Genomic DNA, 20,059 nt, shown 5'->3' with positions numbered 1-20,059 from the left:
AATGTCGCGCTTTATAAATACAAATACCCATGGGTCCCCCCCTTTCTATGCATGCACAGTGTGGCGTGCACCACGGGGTGCCTGCCACAGGGTGTACTATTTTCCCCATTCCCCCCTTTTTGCTATGGGAGCCTGTGTACGCGTTCAGTATGCAGGCTCACATAGAGTTCAATAGGAGTCTGAGTGAACCGAGTCCATCACCACACGGGTGCATAGTGCTCGGACTCGCAGAGCATAATTCGCTAGGAAAGCCCTCCAGATCAGAGTTGTATGGGGGGCTTTCCTAGCGAGATCGTAGTTGGGCCCTTAGTAGTAAATGTGGGAGGAACAGGGGGAGTGACTGGAAAATGGGAAATACTTATTCCCATACACAAAACAGTACGCCCATTGCAGTTCACAAACTGCACTTCTAAAGTTATTGTTGCCAAAAATGCCCCAAATCATTATTTTAATTCAATGTTACAAAAGTTATATATAAATAAAGATAAATATTATGATACATTATTTATTTTTATTTAAAATACATTGACTTTATTTAAAAAAAATATTTACATTAAGTTCATTACATTGTTCTGGAAAAAAATAAATCAAACGAGTTTGAAATTCCTGTCATATGGTACTAACCAAAAAGGATCGGTCTTGAGCAGTCTTCTATATTTGTAATAATCCTTAATGGCCAAGATGCACAAATGCAGCGAGTTAACGAAGACTGCCAGTAAAACTGTAATGTTAGTCAAGGTTTATGGTAAAATCTCACCGAAAGCCCCAGGTTGCTTTCAGATCACAACTGGCATGTTGAGCAGTGATTTTGTCTACATGTGAGGAAAGGCATTCCAGTTCGTTACTAGGTCTTGTGTGTGATGCATGTGGACTCAGGTGGATCCTCTTATGGACCTCAAGCCAGGGCAGTAAAACCCAAGGCAGAAGAGATGGACTAATGCTGTGGCGTCAATGTAATCAAATAGGCAGCTTCATTCTATGCCTCTTGCATTCTAACAGCAGTCCCATGTCTAAATTGTATACATATTCAAGTCTTCGTGTCAACCAGCACAGCAAGACTGTTAACTTTCATTTACTGGAAGACTACCCTTTGTGATGTGTGTGTACTGCAACCTTAAATTGAGCTGTCGTTCTGACTAAATGAAGTGTGTTCATCTTTTCACAATCCGTGTCACACATGGGATCATAGCCCTCAATTTAACAATGTGTAGGACCTCTGTCAATATTTCAGCATACAGTGATACCGTTTTTGGCCGATTTTAGCATATCCAACAATCTACAGCTTTGGATGCACAATAGGAACAAGGACATCTGTGAGCCAATCCCCCAGTCATCCAAGCTTTACTTTTGATAACTTTGATATAGCAGGGGGATGTGCACATAAGTGGGCTTTAAAATCTGCTCTGCTTACTTGAACCTGAACAAGTCACCATTTTACTTAGCAGTGTGAGCGATATCGAGTGCTAAAGAAATGTATGAACTGGCACCAAGCCATTAATGGAATGCGATTGTGAGCATGGAATGAGTACCTTTGATGCATAACACGTAACTCTTTAGAATATACATATAGTTTGCATCTTCCTAATTAGTTTAGAGCAAACCCAGATATTGCAGCCAGGGCCCATTGACTTTCGGAGGCTCAAAGTGATTTATATTATGCATTGTCTACTTCAGATCCCATCGCAATTAAGCCATAGTCTGACCTCTACTTCTTGATATATATACTAGGTTTGATTTTTATTCACCATAAGAGTGATTGTAGTTTAAAAAAAAAGGTAATTAGTTGTGTGGAGCTGTCAGTAGTTTCATTGCGATCAGCTCTTCACCGACAGTTTGTATAAGATAGGCAGTAGTGCCATGTGACTTGCTCGTCTCCTACATACCAGACCTTGAAAAATAATACCAATGTTACCAGGCCTGCAGATCGAGTGACCTGAATAATTTTCTCGGCCTAACTCTAATGCTCTTGAGCCATAAATTAATCTCAAATTATGAGATCCTGGGCAAATATTTCGTTTTTTCAAGCCGCCTTTATCTTCATTATCGCATATGAGAGCACCTTGAAATATGGGAGTTCAGTATGTCTTCTGTACAAAAAACTCTTTTGTTTAATAGCCTAATCTTTTTCTCCATGCATTTTGTGAATCTAATTCACATATAGGGGAAACATGACCCTTGACGTTCTCTTCGTTCACTAACAGCATTGACATTAGGGCGAGGCAGAATATTTCTCAGTTCTTGTTTCTTGTATTGCTAATGCATAATGAGGTAGCACACTGTAATTTACCGTCGGCACATTTCCCATTGAAATGGCCTCAACATTTCACACTGACATGCAGTTTTACTAATAAAACTAAATACTGTACAAACAATAATGTTTGGAAATACGGTTTCTGCAAATATGTATCATTTGCACATCACCAAGTAAAGTTCTGATTTGTTTTGATCCTATTAACATCTTTGCTTCCATCACACTTCTGAATTACAAAAAAATAGCTTTCCTATTTGCTGATATATTTTGAAATATTTGTGCTGTTCATTTACAAGCTATTTAAACATGCTGTCTGTTTGCGAAATACTGACCTCCTACAGCCTTTCCTTTAACAATGATTGAAAGACAGTTCACTTTACAAAATCCTCTAACTTTGCAGTCGGATTAATAAAAAATAAACATCAATCTCCAGGATAATATAAGCAGCAATTTGTAACAAGACAGAAGCTGATATTTGACCTCTTTCTTTGAATGCATAGCAATGCGAGAAGATAAAAACAAGATTTGAAGGCCTCTTTATTGCTCATTCCCTTTCTGAATGAACAGAACACCTGTTAGTTGCCAGCTCGAGCTCTCTTACCAAAACTGGACAGTAGGCCCTAAAAACAGCTCACCCTCATAAAAACTGACTTGCCATAGCAAGTGGGCGAGTAGATTTTTCAAGACTTGACATTGCATTTTTGTAAGATTGACAGTAGTTTGATTGTAGTGTACTTTTTCTTGCAGAAGGCGGCTCAAACCCAGAATTTAATGTAAGTTTGTCACAACTTTTGGAACAATGTCGAGCCAAGAATATGCCAAAATCTTCAGTGGAGGCAGCGCTTAAAGGAGCGGTGTGTAGTAAGAATGATCATTTTCTTTTCTAACTCAGCTGTGATTTACCTATCCCTGACTTTCTTCTCTTCCCTTCCCTTTTAAGATTCATGATGTATGTATCGTTGTACTTTTTTTATAACCATGCTCACTGTCAAGTCTCCATTAATATTAAGGTATTTAATACATGCTTTTTATCTAATACTAGAGTGACCTATTTTACAGTATCACTTTCTAGTACACTTTACACATGTAGTCTTTTCAGTCGCTTTCTTAGGCTTATGCCGAAACCACTTTTAGAGTTCTAGGCTTGGTAAGAAGTATTTAGTTAAAAAATAAAGGTGCAGTTTTGCAAACATTGGCCCAGTAACATTAGTCAAACTAGAGCAAATGTAATGATCATTTGACAGTAGGTAGGTGAGAGAGATTTTATCCCATTTTTATTTTTGTATATTAGTTGCAATCGACGATTTTCAAAGCACATTGGATCAGTTACCTGGGTCTAAAACAGATATGATTCATAATCGACTTTACACAAGGTAAAATACTGACTCCAGAATGCTTGTTGTTCAATAATTTATGTGTAGTCTTTTTTTAGTTGTAAATGTATATCTTATTTTTATGCTAGTGCGCAGTAACCCTTTTGGTTTTGTTCACCATTTTGGAGTACAGCTCAGAGGGTACCATAGTGCACTCATGAAAGGGGATGGAATGTGGTTCACGGAATGTGCCTTTAGTGGCCTTTGCTCTGCTGATCAGAATAGCATTACACTGCATTACTGATTGAACTTGTGGGATTTCCGTGTTGTATTTAGTTTTGGACGTAAAAAATCATCATTATTTTATTGTGACTGGCAGCTGCCCTTCAATTTTCCCCTGGTATTTTTCTGTTACAATAAAAACATCTAGAAAGAAGTCATGTTTGCTGTTATTTGTATCTTATTAAACAGTAATTCCCTCAACCTTTCAAGCTTTAGCTGCCGTGCATATTCAATAATTGCCATGTTGGCAAGGTATCTTGTCAGAAAATGAGGAAGTGATAATAAAATCACATCAAAAACTGGGAAACTGTGTAGTGTTGTCTAATTCAAAAACGTCCAGTATGTAGGAGTGAAACGTAGCAACCTCTATTATGTTACTGTTTAAGTGTTATATGTATGCACCTGTTCCCTCAGCCGGCACTGTATAGGAAATGATAAAATAACTTAACTGTAGCCAACTTTTAAGTTAGCCATGGTCATCTGTTTATCTACTTGTGATCGCTGCTGACTGCTGTTACGTATAACTACATTAGTCTCTTCCACTGCCTGTAACAGAAGCTACCTGCGAAGCTGTTGTGATGCCAACTATCTTCTGCAATACCTGTGATGCTGTCCATTTACTGAGCACTCACCAGGTCAGACGTCTACGTACCTTACTTGATCAGGGCATCAGTGTGTTCTATATAACCAACAAAAAGAGCATCACCATTGGACCAAATCTCAGAAATGGTTTCAGAAGGAAAGGGGGAGATGGAGAAAAAACAAAAGAAGAAGTTTATCTTTTGTTAAAAGACCCCTCACTCACCAACCTGGTTGGTGACATGCTTCATCATAGGGGTCCCACCCGGACAGCCGGGTGCCATCTGGGTGTGCTGCGAGACCTGATTACAGTGGAGCGGGTTTTTTTTGGTTAAGTGCAAAAAATAGTGGTGTTAAAAATTGTCCAAGTATAGCTTCTATGAAAACATTTTATTCTGAAGTTACTGGACAATGTTAAAAATAGGGATAAGATACTAGTGTTGATATTTATGACCAACTGTATCTATGTGATTGTGAATAGCGGTCTACATGTTTCAACCTGTAGTGGGAAGTGCCAGGTTTTCGTCAGGACCAAAAAACGTGGAACCTGGGTGATATACACACACTAACGTGTACCCTACCATAGGCCCCAGAGACCAAACTGTATATTGCAGTAGGTATCCTCACAGCCTGATTAGGCGAGGTAGAGAACGAGAAACCTGTGGAAAAAAAAAAACATCACAAACAAACAAATTACGTGCCTGTAACGTAGTGTAGTTTCTCAGTGCTTGACATACTCCATGCCAATCCCTTTCATGCAGAGGGTGCATACTATATTGTGGCAAAAATGCTGGCGTGAGCCTACATTGTGATGTAAGTATGCAAGGCTAACTGATGGTATTTCCAAAATGAAAGGCTAAAATAGCCTGTGTTCAAGATCTCTCACACTCGTACGTCTTCACACAGATCAATATTTGTGGATTGGTTGGTGTGGAATAATGGTTAAGTCACTCTGACATGCGAATTAAGAGAAAGTGACTACCGACATTCGCTCACTACTGTGTAAGCGTTTCTTTAAATGCATGCATAATTAGATCAAAAAAGCATCATGGATCATGGCGGTGGGAGGGACAAGGACTAAGGGGAAGCTTACTCGCGATCCGAGTTTCAGGCGCTTCACGGGGGGAAGAGGATAGCCTGTGCTGCTCAGAAACTACTCTGTAATGGTAGAGAAACAGGAGAAGGGTTGTTGTAAGCAAATGCGGGCATGTGGTTCAGAGCGGGATGTGCTCGTGAATCTGCCGGTTGAGACAAGCCGCTCGGAATTGCCGCTCGTAGTTTAAAGTGCACCTAGGGAGCAGAGGGCGGGCTGGTGAAGACTTAATGTTTCGCTGAGATCAGAGGCCGTTGTGCCTACGTGCTGTCCTGGACTCCCCGCAGCTCCCGGCAGAATGTCGGTGGTGAGGATATACGGCAGCGACTTTCTGGTGAGAGCGGGGCAAAGGCTTGTGCGGCTCACGTGAGGGTTGGTTGCTATGGCAGCCAGTGAAGCCACGAGTACGGTGGCCTCAAGATTTTGAGATTCAGAAAATAGGCTCGTATCGGCATATATCCGGGGGGAGGAAAAAGTTAAAGAAGGCCAGTTTACGCGTAAAGAAACAGGGGCAGAATATTAATCGGTGATTTAAAAACATTATAAATTTGAAAAATTGGAATGATAGTGGTTCCAAAAAGATCATGTTGTCTCTCTAACATTAAAAGCACATGTTGGTGGATATCAATGGGCTAAGCACGATGAACAAACTCAGTTTATGATAAGAGGAGCACATAAAGCGCATTGGCTAAAGAGTGAGTGTTTCTATTGCAAAAGAGGGGTGTATTTCAGGATGATTAACAGAGAATGTCTGCATATGGCAGATGTAAACAAGAACAATTTCCCAACAGGTATCATGCAAAGGCAATTTCAACAATGTATGCAGTTTGCATTACAAGAATAAGGAACAAGGAGTCATTAAAGTTTTTTGAAAAAAGGCGGTATTATTCACCAATGGAAAACAGAAAGAGGTCTTTCACATGACATGGATGTGAAGTAGTGTGGCTCACCGGTTAGAGGCGGCAGACCCGAGAGCAGAGGACGGCCCGGGACCAGGGTTCGATTCCCGGCGCGGCAGGTTTCTGGACCAGGGTCAGCGGACTCGATAATTCTCTCGCCTCGGTGCCCACTCTGATCAGCGATCACACTCGGCAACTCTGGGCATTAGCTTGCCTCATCTTCACTAACGGCCCCACCAGACCGCCGGGGATGCCTGGTCTCACCCTGGAGATACCCATTAAGGGACCATCTCTCAGGGAAGCCAGGAAGGGTTTCGCAGCGGTCGAAGCGCCTTGGGACCCTCCGGGTAAGTAGTGCGCTATATAAATGCCTATACATACATACAATACAGTTTGAACAGCACTGTACAGAACAGATCATGTGACAACCCAGTTGCACTTGGTGCGTAGTGATATATACAATAAGTGGTAGTGAAGGTGTAAGTGCTAAAGTGAACAGCGTGATCGGCGCATAAACACAAGTTATATATCAGTAATGGCTCCAGAAGGTCAAGTTGTAGTCACTTAAAACAAGAATATGTTGATTTTGAAAAAATGGGAGCACAAAATGTAATATGCGTCATTGAGTTATGCTGTGGAGTCGACGGCGTTTCGATCCCCTTTAGTCGGGATCGTCATCAGGACAGGGTTGTGGATGGATTCAGTGCTGTGGGGGAAGAGAGGGGCAGTTAAGAAAGGAAAAGGGGAAGGGAGCGGGGGGGGGCGCGAGGCGAGGGGCGCGAGGGGGCTGGGGGGAGGGGGTTTAGTGCGGTTAGTGGAGGTAAGGTGGGGGGTTTTGGTTTGGTGCACTAATAACGGGTGGATAATGCTGGTGTGATATGAGTTACAGATAGTGCAGGGTATGTGAAGGTAGAGGGCGAGTGCACTGATAGTGGGTAGATAGTGCTGGTGTGGCAAGAGTTACAGCTAGGGCAGTGAGCAACTCGCATTAGATAAGTGATGATTAGTGGCGCGCGGGTTAAAAAGTATGGCAAGAGTTACGGCTACACCATTGGGAGATTACCAAAGCAAGTGAGTCACTGTGGCAGGGGTGGCTGAGAGGCTGGTATAAAGCATGCAACGGGGCGTGAAGGGGTACAAATGTAAATGGATAGTGAGGGAGCGCGGCAAGAAATTGAGCACTTACGGTGTCACCCAAGCCGAGGCACGTTAGTGGCCGAAGTCCGAGCGGTCGCTCAAAGAGTCGATAGCTGCATGGGAATCACAGGCGGGGGGGTGAGTAAAAGCCTCGAGTGTTAAGTAAAGGAAGGCGTCTAAGTGTCAATAGATTTACCTGATCGTAGGATGAATCAGATCAGCGGTTGGGGCGGGCGGCGCCTGCGGTGAAGAAAAAGCAGCGGGGGTAAGGAAAAAGGCCGTAGCGTGAGAGACCTGTACCTCACATGGAGAGGAGATCACGCACGTAGCGCGTGTCAAGGGCGTACCTGTAAGGATCAGGGCGGTGGAGGGCGATGAGGGTTCCTCTGATTTAGGTGTGCTCGCAGTGAATGCTAGAGCTGAGTTGAGGTCTAAGGTCTCTGTCTAAATCAGGAAGCCGGAGACCGGGGGCGGGATAGGTTCGGTAGGGTAGGCGGGGTTAGGGGCGTGTCCCGGTGATCTCGAGGGAGTACTGGCAAGCATGGAGTGGCGCGATAGGAGGGAGCGAATGCGGGCGTGTCAGAGTGTTGTCAAGGCAACATTGCCAATCAGGAAGCATCAGGGATAGTCTGGGGGCGGGCTTACCAACAGGACGGAGCCTGAAGGCTAGGGCATTCGAAGCAGTCACTGAAAAGGAAAAACGGCGGGCATTGAATGTAAAAAGCATGACACATAGGTTACAGCAAAGCGAAAAGCAGGACAACAGAGGTAATATGGACTGCAAAAATCCCAAAATTTACAAGGTGATTAGACACGACATTAGAGTACCCTGTTTGTGTAAAATGTGTAATCAAGGTATCGGTCACAGAGGCAGGAGGTGCGGTATGTTTACAAGGGGTAGATGCCCAGTTGGGTGCTTGGTCTGAACCCGGTAGGGTAATTGACATCAGAATATATTGGTCGGGGAAGGTACTTTTGCACATCAATGGAGTTTACATGAAATTGAAGTACAACCGGGTATATGGTCTGAAACCGGAGGGTTATTTACATCAAGATAAAAAGGGGGGGGGCGGTTTATGGTAGTGAACTTAAACAGTATGCTTTAAATCACTCATCAAGAGTGTACTTAAGTAGTAAACTTAAACAGTAATCGTATTAGTCCACTCATCAAGAGTGTTCAGCCCATGGTTGACCGAGTCAACACGTGAGATCCATTTACATTCTGCCCTATTTAGTAGAGTGGCCATGTTCCCCCCTCTGATGGGTAGTGTGGGTTTTTCAATGACCATCCATCTTAGATCTGTGTCGGCATGTGATTTTTCCAGGAAATGGGTGACCAAAGGAGCAGTGAGTACTTTGCAGTTAATTCTGCTCTTGTGTTGAATTATCCGTTGTTTGACCATTTGAGTGGTCTGGCCAATGTAAATGAGGTCACATGGACAACGGATGGCATAGATGACATTTTGCGTTTTACAGTTCGAGTGGTGGGAGAGTTGATGGGTGTGTCCATTGTAGATGAATTGAAAAACCCACACTACCCATCAGAGGGGGGAACATGGCCACTCTACTAAATAGGGCAGAATGTAAATGGATCTCACGTGTTGACTCGGTCAACCATGGGCTGAACACTCTTGATGAGTGGACTAACACGATTACTGTTTAAGTTTACTACTTAAGTACACTCTTGATGAGTGATTTAAAGCATACTGTTTAAGTTCACTCCCATAAACCGCCCCCCTTTTTTATCTTGATGTAAATAACCCTCCGGTTTCAGACCATATACCCGGTTGCACTTCAATTTCATGTAAACTCCATTGATGTGCAAAAGTACCTCCCCCGACCAATATATTCTGATGTCAATTACCCTACCGGGTTCAGACCAAGCACCCAACTGAGCATCTACCCCTTGTAAACATACCGCACCTCCTGCCTCTGTGACCGATACCTTGATTACACATTTTACACAAACAGGGTACTCTAATGTCGTGTCTAATCACCTTGTAAATTTTGGGATTTTTGCAGTCCATATTACCTCTGTTGTCCTGCTTTTCGCTTTGCTGTAACCTATGTGTCATGCTTTTTACATTCAATGCCCGCCGTTTTTCCTTTTCAGTGACTGCTTCGAATGCCCTAGCCTTCAGGCTCCGTTCTGTTGGTAAGCCCGCCCCCAGACTATCCCTGATGCTTCCTGATTGGCAATGTTGCCTTGACAACACTCTGACACGCCCGCATTCGCTCCCTCCTATCGCGCCACTCCATGCTTGCCAGTACTCCCTCAAGATCACCGGGACACGCCCCTAACCCCGCCTACCCTACCGAACCTATCCCGCCCTCGGTCTCCGGCTTCCTGATTTAGACAGAGACCTAGACCTCAACTCAGCTCTAGCATTCACTGCGAGCACACCTAAATCAGAGGAACCCTCATCGCCCTTCGCCGCCCTGATCCTTACAGGTACGCCGTTGACACGCACTACGTGCGTGATCTCCTCTCCATGTGAGGTACAGGTCTCTCACGCTACGGCCTTTTTCCTTACCCCCGCTGCTTTTTCTTCCCCGCAGGCGCCGCCCGCCCCAACCGCTGATCTGATTCATCCTACGATCAGGTAAATCTATTGACACTTAGACGCCTTCCTTTACTTAACACTCGAGGCTTTTACTCACCCCCCCGCCTGTGATTCCCCTGCAGCTATCGACTCTTTGAGCGACCGCTCGGACTTCGGCCACCCACGCGCCTCTGCTTGGGTGACACCGTAAGTGCTCAATTTCTTGCCGCGCTCCCTCACTATCCATTTACATTTGTACCCCTTCACGCCCCGTTGCATGCTTTATACCAGCCTCTCAGCCACCCCTGCCACAGTGACTCACTGGCTTTGGTAATCTCCCAATGGTGTAGCCGTAACTCTTGCCATACTTGTTAACCCGCGCGCCACTAATCATCACTTATCTAATGCGAGTTGCTCACTGCCCTAGCTGTAACTCTTGCCACACCAGCACTATCTACCCACTATTAGTGCACTCGCCCTCTACCTTCACATACCCTGCACTATCTGTAACTCATATCACACCAGCACTATCCACCCGTTATTAGTGCACCAAACCAAAACCCCCCCCACCTTACCTCCACTAACCGCACTAAACCCCCTCCCCCCACCCCTCCCTCCCCCCAGCCCCCTCGCCTCGCGCCCCCGCCCCTTTCCCTTTTCCTTTCTTAACTGCCCCTCTCTTCCCCCACAGCACTGAATCTATCGACAACCCTGTCCTGATGACGATCCCGACTAAAGGGGATCGAAACGCCGTCGACTCCACAGCATAACTCAATGACGCATATTACATTTTGTGCTCCCATTTTTTCAAAATCAATGTATTCTTGTTTTAAGTGACTACAACTTGACCTTCTGGAGCCATTACTAATATATAACTTGTGTTTATGCGCCGATCACGCTGTTCACTTTAGCACTTGCACCTTCACTACCACTTATTGTATATATCACTACGCACCAAGTGCCACTGGGTTGTCACATGATCTGTTCTGTACAGTGCTGTTCAAACTGTATTGCCATGTGAAAGACCTCTTTCTGTTTTCCATTGGTGAATAATACCGCCTTTTTTCAAAAAACTTTAATGACTCCTTGTTCCTTATTCTTGTAATGCAAACTGCATACATTGTTGAAATTGCCTTTGCATGATACCTGTTGGGAAATTGTTCTTGTTTACACGATACACCCATCCCAACGTGGTTTATGGGTCCCCTCCTGTTGTTCTTATACATGCATATGGCAGATTACATTCCTGGTGTAGGTGTAAACTACTCTTAGGGTGCATGCATGGTTTCATCGCTGCAGAACTGTGCCCCAGGGAATATTATTATTTAGGCCAGTTATGTGTGTTGAAAGTCTATAAATCCAGCGTTGCTCTTCCTCAAAGAGCTGTTGTTGTATGTTATTAGTCCTCTTAACATGTTCAATGACAGTCCATTCCATGTCGTTGGGGGTGTGATTCATTTCAAGGAAGTGGTCTGTCAGTTTTGTTGCACTTTTCTTGCACCGAATTGTACTGCAATGCTCGCAGATCAACGTTTTGATCTTTCTACATGTCATGCCAACATAGGATTTGTTGCACGGACATTTGATCAGAAAGACAACATTGATACTGTTACAGTTTGTATGTGCTACTTGTTTCCTATCATTCTAATTTTTCAAATTTATAATGTTTTTAAATCACCGATTTAATATTCTGCCCCTGTTTCTTTACGCATAAACTGGCCTTCTTTAAGTTCCTTTTTCCACCCCCGGATATATGCCGATACAAGCCTATTTTCTGAATCTCAAAATCTTGAGGCCACCGTACTCGTGGCTTCACTGGCTGCCATAGCAACCAACCCTCACGTGAGCCGCACGAGCCTTTGCCCCGCCCTCACCAGGAAGTCGCTTCCGTATATCCTCACCACCGACATTCTGCAGGGAGCTGCGGGGAGTCCAAACAGCACGTAGGCACAACGGCCTGTGATCTCAGCGAAACAGTAAGTCTTCACCAGCCCACCCTCTGCTCCCGAGGTGCACTTTAACCCTTTCGATGCTGATGACGAGCTCAGCTCGTCATCACCCAAAGGTGTCGTGTGCTGATGACGAGCTGAGCTCGTCATGAACAAATGGCATCAGTGGTTTTCCAGCACAGCACGGGAAAACGCCCAGCAGCCATGTGGTTAAACTACGAGCGGCAATTCTGAGCGGCTTGTCTCAACCGGCAGATTCACGAGCACATCCGCTCGTAACCACATGCCCGCATTTACTCACAACAGCCCGTCTCCTATTTTTCTACCATTACAGAGTAGTTTATGAGCAGCACAGGCTATCCTCTTACCCCCGTGAAGCGGTGAAACTCGGATCGCGAGTAACCTTCCCCCTAGTCCTTGTCCCTCCCACTGCCATGATCCATGATGCTTTTTTGATCTAATTATGCATGCATTTAAAGAAACGCCTACACAGTAGTGAGCGAATGTCAGTAGTCACTTTCTCCTAATTCGCATGTCAGAGTGACTTAACCATTATTCCACACCAACCAATCCACAAATATTGATCTGTGTTAAGACGTACGAGTGTGAGAGATCTTGAACACAGGCTAGTTTAGCCTTTCATTTTGGAAATACCATCAGTTAGCCTTGCATACTTGCATCACAATGTAGGCTCGCGCCAGCATTTTTGCCACAATATAGTATGCACCCTCTGGGATAATATCTACAGCATGAAAGGGATTTGCATGGAGTATGTCAAGCACTGAGAAACTACACTACGTTACAGGCACGTAATTTGTTTGTGATGTTCTTTTTTTCTTTCACAGGTTTCTCTTTCTCTACCTCGCCTGATCATGCTGTGAGGACACCTACTGCAAGTATACAGTTTGGTCTCTGGGACCTAGGGTAGGGTACACGTTAGTGTGTGTATACCACCCAGATTCCACGTTTTTTTAGTCCTGACGAAAACCTGGCACTTCCCACTACAGGTTGAAACATGTACACCGCTATTCACAATCACATAGATACAGTTGGTCATAAATACCAACACTAGTATCTTATCACTATTTTATTTTTTTGTAAAATTTTTATTTTGCATACAGAGAAAAAATAACAATTAACAAAAGACATCACAGTGGGCGCATGGAAGGTCCCACACAGTGGGAAGGCTGAAAAGGAAGATGAGGCAGGGCATTAAAGCAAAAAAGTCTTCAGTGCTGGTAATGTCGGCAGTCCCGCAGCAATCCCCCGCCAGGGGGTAGCTCAAATAGTGCAGCCAGCAACTAGTCCAGGAGTTCTCCAGCGATCAAGTATGCCTCATCTCGGTGAAGTAACTGTCCCAATGCAACACCCTATCCTCCCCCCAAAAACAAAACTCCCCCCTCCCCCTCCCCCCCCCCCCCCCCCGTGACGGCGCCGCTCGCAAATCTCATTCATACACCAAGCACACTCTAGAGTTGAAACAAGTGCAAGTTCCTCAATGACGCCGGGCAAACAGCCGAAGGCAAGCCAGCAGAAAGAAAGGACACCAAGGGGCCCCACACGTGCTTGAAGTTTTTATATTTGCCTATAAATATATCCGCCATTCTCTCGAGACTCAGAAGTCTCCACAGTCTGGAGTGCCAAAGGGAAACCGCCGGGGCCTCCTTACGTTTCCAGGCCGAGGCCAGCGTGAGCTTGGCCGCGCCGAGGCACAGCCATAAGATCTTTTTGTCGGCTCGCGATTGGTGTTCCAGGCCGGGATCTCTCAAACCCAGCAAAACGAATTCGGGAGAGTCATCGATAGGGTACTGCAAAATGTCTTTAATATGCGATAGGATCTCGGCCCAGAAGGGCTTAATGATCGGGCAATCCCACCAAACGTGGCGGAAATCCCCCAAAAGGCCACAACCCCTCCAACACCTGTCCGTGGCCGCCGGGAAAATGCGATGAAGTCGAGCCGGAACCATGTACCATTGCGTTAGGGTTTTGTAATGTGCTTCCCTCAAGAGTATGGAGTGGTTAAACTGCGTCATGTCCTTCCAAAGCGCCGACCATTCTCCGTCGGTGATATCCCTCCCCACCATCTCCTCCCATTGCTCCATGTAGCGCGGTCTAGGGGAAAGGGCCGAGCGGAGCAGCAGCCGATATAAAAAGGAGATAGCCCCCTTCATGGCCGAGGTCTTCAGGAGAAAGGCCTCAAAGTCGGATAAAGGTCTCGTCGCCGCTTCTCGCACCGCGGGTAAAGTGGCCCAGTGTAGCAGTTGTAAATGCCGGTACCTTTCCCCCGGCGGGACTTGATAGTCCCGCATGCAGTTCTCGAACGTCAAGGGTTCGGGGCCATGGAACAAGTGAAGTAATGCCCGGCATCCCCCCTCCCTCCAAACATCAAAGGGGCCCTCAGTGAGCGCCGGGGAAAACTCTGGATTAAAATGCAAAGGGGTGAACGGGGATGGGAAGGTCGTCCATCTCTCGTCACTGGCCAGTGTGTCCCAAACTTTCAGCGTAGTCCCCGTGGGGGTACTAATGTACGCGTTTACCGGGCGGTCTCGCTTCGGCTTCCACGCTAGGTCCCAGATGGACCGGCCTGCCACACTCCGGTCCATGTGCAGCCAGTGTTTGTCAGAGAACTGCTGCGACCACTCCACCATAACTCTAAGTTGGGCCGCCTTGTAGTAGAGGTGGAAGTCCGGAAGGCCTACCCCTCCGTCATTTCGCAGGCGCCGCAGGAGTGTAAATGAAAGCCGCGCCCGACCACCCTGCCAGACAAATTTCAACATCATCGATTTGAGGTGGCTAAAAAAGGTAGAGGGCAGTGGAATAGGCAAGGCTTGGAACATGTATAGATATTTGGGGAGAAGGACCATTTTGATAGCATGTACCCGTCCCAGCCAGGACAGGAATCTAGGCTTCCATTTCTCCAGTTCCATGCGTGATCTGGCCATGAGGGGCGGGAAATTGGCCGCAAAGAGACCGCCCACTGTCGGGGTGAGGTGTACCCCGAGATATAGCAGGGACCCCGAGGCCCAGGCCAACGGCGTCGTCGCCTTCACCCGTGCCACCTCGGCCTGAGATAGGGTCAGGTTCAGGACATGCGATTTGCCATAGTTGACCTTGAAGCCGGCCACCGCCTCAAATTCCAGCAATATATCACGTACACACGGAAGGGAGTTAGCGGGGTCGGCCAATGACAAGAGGACATCATCTGCAAACAGGGTGATCTTGTGCTGTTCCCCAGTGAACGGGATGCCCTTCACCCCCTCATGCTCCCGGACTGCCAGCGCCAGAGGTTCAATGCTGAGTGCAAACAGCAAGGGCGAGAGGGGACATCCCTGCCTAGTGCCCCGCGAGTGTTGGAAGAAGGCCGACAAGTGGCCGTTCACCGCCACCCGTGAACGCGGGCTGCAGAAGTTAGCTCTTACCATCGCGATGAAGCGATCGGAAAACCCAAACGCCCGTAACGTGTGGAAGAGAAAGCCCCAGTCCACGCGGTCGAAAGCCTTCTCCGCATCCAGCCCCACCAAGACCGCCGGGATGCGGAACCTGTCCGCCTTCTCTATAAGGTGGAGGACCCTCCGGGTGTTATCATGCGTCTGGCGGCCTTTGATGAAGCCCGATTGGTCCGCATGGATAATCGACGGCAGTAGGTCTTGCAAGCGGCTCGCTAATATAGCCGAGTAGAGCTTGGCGTCGATGTTGAGTAAAGCTATAGGGCGGTATGAGGCACACCACTCCGGGTCCTTCCCCGGCTTCGGCAGGACCGTGATCACTGCTTCCGCCAGGGTCCCAGAATTCACCCCAGGCCCAGCCATGTCGTTAAAGAGGGCGACCAGGAAGTCACACACCTCAGTCGCATAGGTCTGGTAAAAGACAGCGGTGAACCCGTCGGGGCCGGGGGCTTTGTGTAGTTTCAGGTTTTTAATAGCCGCGAGAACCTCCTCCCTTGTGATCGGAGCCTCAAGTAAATCATTCCAGGCCCCTGGCACCTGCGGAAGCGATAAGCGCTGCAAAAATGCCCGTTGATTAGCCGCGTCCAACTCTTCCCCCGCGTACAACGCGGCGTAGAAGCGGCCAAAGACATCAGCCTTCGCCTCGTCATCGTGTTGGAGCACTCCTGCCAAGTCTCTAATCCCACCTACGTATTCCCGCTCCCTCTTATCCTTCAATTGCCGGGCAAGGTGTCTACCAATCTTGTTGCCCCCAGAGTAGGAGAGCCGGCCCAGCCGCAACAGTGTGAGTTCAGCCCTATTCGTGTAGTGAGACTTCAACTTGCCCCGTACTGCCGTTAGGGGACGTAGGGTCACCCTCGAGGGATTAGCTTTGTGTTCCCTCTCAAGCGCGAGCACCTCTGCCTCCAGCGCTTCCCTCTCCTTCCTACGTAAGGTGTTCAATTGCGAGTTGAGGCCCAGGCATGTCCCCCTGATCGTCGCCTTAAAGGCGTCCCAGGTAGTCATTAGGGACGTGTCCGAGGGAGGGTTGCTGTCAAAAAAGTCCCGGATGGCCTGACGCAAGGCCTGATGGGTTACATCGTCTCGGACCACCGAGGCCGGGAAGTACCATTTCCGGTTCGCGGTGTCCGGCGGCGACCACCGAAGCGTGAGCACTAGAAGACTGTGATCCGAGACAGAAATCGGGAGAATGGCGGCATCTAAGATGTTCCCTCTAAGGGACTGGCTGAGGAAGACGTAGTCCAGGCGGGAGTAGGAGTGGTGCACATGGGAAAAGAACGTATAGTCCTTCACAGCAGGGTGAAAAAACCTCCAACCATCCACCAGCCCCATCTCCTCCACCCCCCTCTGTGTACTCCCCGAGAAAACCCCCGTGTCCGCCCTCCGACCCCCCGAGCTGTCCATCTCCCCATCCCAGACCAAGTTATAATCACCCAACATGAATACAAGTCCTTCCGCAAAGTCCCCCACCTTCTCCAGCAGCTCCTGCAAGTACTTATTTTGGCCCGAATTAGGCAAGTAGAGCACCACAAACGTACACAACCTGCCCTGGATGTGCCCCTTGACCATCAACCACCGTCCTTCTCTATCGGTGCGGACTCCCACAGGCTGAAAGTGCAACGCTGCCTTAAACATTAACGCCACCCCCCGATGCTTCGTGACAGCTGAGGACCTGTACACAATGGGGTACGCCCTGTGTCGGAGCCGCATTTCATCCTTTCGAGCTAAATGGGTTTCCTGAAGCCCCACCACATCAAGATGATGGTCTACAAGGTATTTCAGGACCTTCTGTCTCTTCTGAGGGGAATTCAAGCCCTTGACATTCCAAGTGCCTATACTAATCGGCATAAGAAACACCTCCCAAAGATCTTGCTATCAGAAATACAAATGGCGCCCAACCCTCCTTCCACCCCTCCCCCCAACCACGTGCTCCCAAACGTTCCCAGAACAGTCGTAGGCTCAGCCCCTCTACAGCATGGCGCGCAGTCCACCACTCACTCTCTACATTCATCCCCAAAGGCCTGCCGTCACGGCCCCCCTCCCCCTTCCCAACAGTCCCCCAACCAAAACCCCCCCGAACCAACACAGAACATTGTACAAAAATGGAAAAAAAAGTGCAAAAACCATACTCAACAGGATCAGTAGGCCGAAGTCCGTAGGAAGCCCCCAATCGAGTGACAGGCCAGAGGAATGAAGCCACTATTCCCCTTGGCCGTAATCAAGGTCGTCTCCACCAGAGTACTTGCACACCCTCGATCAGAAGGCCCGAGCCTTCCCGGCGCCAATCCGCCATTTGAGGATCACGCCGCCCCAGAGCTGAGCTGTGAAGCAGCCAACGTGGCCGAGGCCACCGAAGCGACCGCTGCCCCTCGTTCCTGCAGGCTGGTAGAGAGGTCCGGACGTTGTCTTGCAGGGGATCCGGCGGGGGAGCGCCCTACCCTGTGCCAAGAGTTCGATCGGCGGCGCCGCCGAGATGGGGAGGCCGCCGTGGCCTGCGATGATGGAACATCCGCCAATCCCAGAAGTTCTTTTGCCGCCTGAAGTGTGCGTACTTGGGCCAGGCGATTCTGCCATCTGAAAATTATTCTGAAAGGGTGCCCCCAAGAGTAAGCGATCCCCCTCTCTTTCAGGAATGCTGTGATAGGACGGAAGTCCCTTCGTTTTTGTAAGGTAGAGGCCGCCAAGTCCTGGAACAGCTGGGGTCTATGGCCACGGAATTGCAATGAGTCGATGGTCCTGGCCTTCCGTAGTATCCTCTCCTTGAGTTGAAAATCGTGGACGCACACCAGTATGTCGGGGGGAGGACCCCCCCCTCGCCGCGGCAAGCCCACCCGGTGCACTCTGTCCATCCGTATCTCCGTCGTGTCCACCTCATCTAGGACCTGGAGGAACAGCTCCTGTACGTATCCCCGGAGGTCTCCCGCCTCACCGTCCCAGGGTACCGCCCGTATACGGATGTTGTTCCTACGGGAGCGGTTTTCAAGATCTTCCGTATGCAGTTGGAGGTCCAAATTCTGCTCGGTGAGGCGGATAATGTCTTGCTGGAGCATATGAACATCCGTGGCCACGCTCAGGTCCCTGTCCTCCAGGGTCGCCACCCTCTCACCTATGCCGTCCACGTCCCTCCGCACCTCCCGCAGGTCGGAGGCGAGTTGCGACCTGAGTTCCGATATGTCCTCCTTGATGGAGGCAAACAGCTCCGACATGAAGGCCTTCGTCACCGGAGCATCTTCATCAGATTGCCTTGATGACCCACTAGCTCCAGGGGAGGCCGGTTGTTGGGAGGCCTTGTCCTTCCCCTGGTTTCGTTTGCGTTGCACCGTAGACATGACGCCCTGTGTCGGCTCCACGTGGCCAAGGAAGCAGCGGGGTCTGCCGGCGGGCCAAGCACTCGGTCCCTTCCTTCGCCTCCAGTCGTTTCCAGGCTCCCCGCCCTCAGGCACTCGACTGTGAGCGTCTCCCGTATCCCAGACGGGAGTTCCAGGGGGCCAGCGATCTGCCGCCTCGGTCCTCCGAGCCTCCGCCACCAATGAGCGATAGAGTCACTCCCGTGCCCCGTCGTCGTCCGGCTCCGTGCAGCGACCCGGCCCTAGGCTCGGACAGTTCAAGCAGGCCGCAGGCGCCACCCACGTGGGGAGGCCAGTCGATGGCGTTAGCAAGGGGCCACCGGTTGTGCAAGTGGCGCTACCTGGCCAGGGGTCCTCTCCCAGGCGTGGCGGGGTATGAGCCGGGTCTCGCCGATAGGACCTCCCTCGTCCAGACTCCGGTCCGCTCAGCCGACCGTCTGCTCCAGTGCCTGCAGGCGGATCTAGGGCCCCGCCCCTCGACCACGCCGGGCCGCGATGGTTGGAAAGCCCGGGGTCTCACAGGCCGTAGGCTGCGAACGTCCTCGCAGATGCTCTGGGGGTCACACCGCTCCGGGGACCCCGCCAACGTCCGCCGCTCTGCTAGGCGAACGTCTCCGCCACCGTAGGGGCTCGTGGGTGCCCCCAAAAACGTGCTATTAGTTGCTATGTTGGATCAGCGCCGGAGCGGCACGAAAAGGCGTCCTACTCCGCCGCCATCTTGGCCACGCCCCCCTTATCACTATTTTTAACATTGTCCAGTAACTTCATAATACATTTTTTTCAAAGAAGCTATACTTGGACAATTTGTAACACCACTATTTTTTGCACTACACTAAAAAAAAAAACGCTCCACTGTAATCGGGTGTCGCAGCACACCCGGATGGCACTCGGCTACCGGATGGGACCCCTATGATGAAGCATGTCACCAACCAGGTTGGTAAATGAGGGGTCTTTTAACAAAAGATAAACTTCTTCTTTTGTTTTTTCTCCATCTCCCCCTTTCCTGCTGAAACCATTTCTGAGATTTGGTCCAATCGTGATGCTCTTTTTGTTGGTTATAGACTTAGGTCCAGGGGACCAGGAGTATCTCCTTCCACCCAGGCGGATAACCCCTTACTCTCTCCTTTTGTTACTACACATCAGTGTGTTCTCCCAACTCCAAAAAGTAGATCTGAGTAGCAGTAAATGAAGCAGGGGAGTTCTCTTGCTCACACTGAGTG

The 20,059-nt window shown here is 48.6% G+C and overlaps 1 protein-coding gene across 1 annotated transcript in view; it reads left to right on the top strand.

Annotated features, from left to right (window-relative positions):
* TACO1 (translational activator of cytochrome c oxidase I) overlaps positions 1-20,059 on the top strand; it is a 45,555-nt gene that overhangs the window by 5,132 nt on the left and 20,364 nt on the right. The window contains exon 3 of the mRNA XM_086923816.1: positions 2,999-3,105. Within this exon, the coding sequence (XP_086779942.1) occupies positions 2,999-3,105 (107 nt within the window). The remainder of the gene's footprint in view (positions 1-2,998; positions 3,106-20,059) is intronic.

The sequence above is a fragment of the Lissotriton vulgaris genome, chromosome 5, assembly GCF_964263255.1.
Source record: "Lissotriton vulgaris chromosome 5, aLisVul1.2, whole genome shotgun sequence".
In the NCBI taxonomy this organism is placed as follows: domain Eukaryota; kingdom Metazoa; phylum Chordata; class Amphibia; order Caudata; family Salamandridae; genus Lissotriton; species Lissotriton vulgaris.
This window is presented reverse-complemented; position numbering and strand designations above follow the sequence as displayed.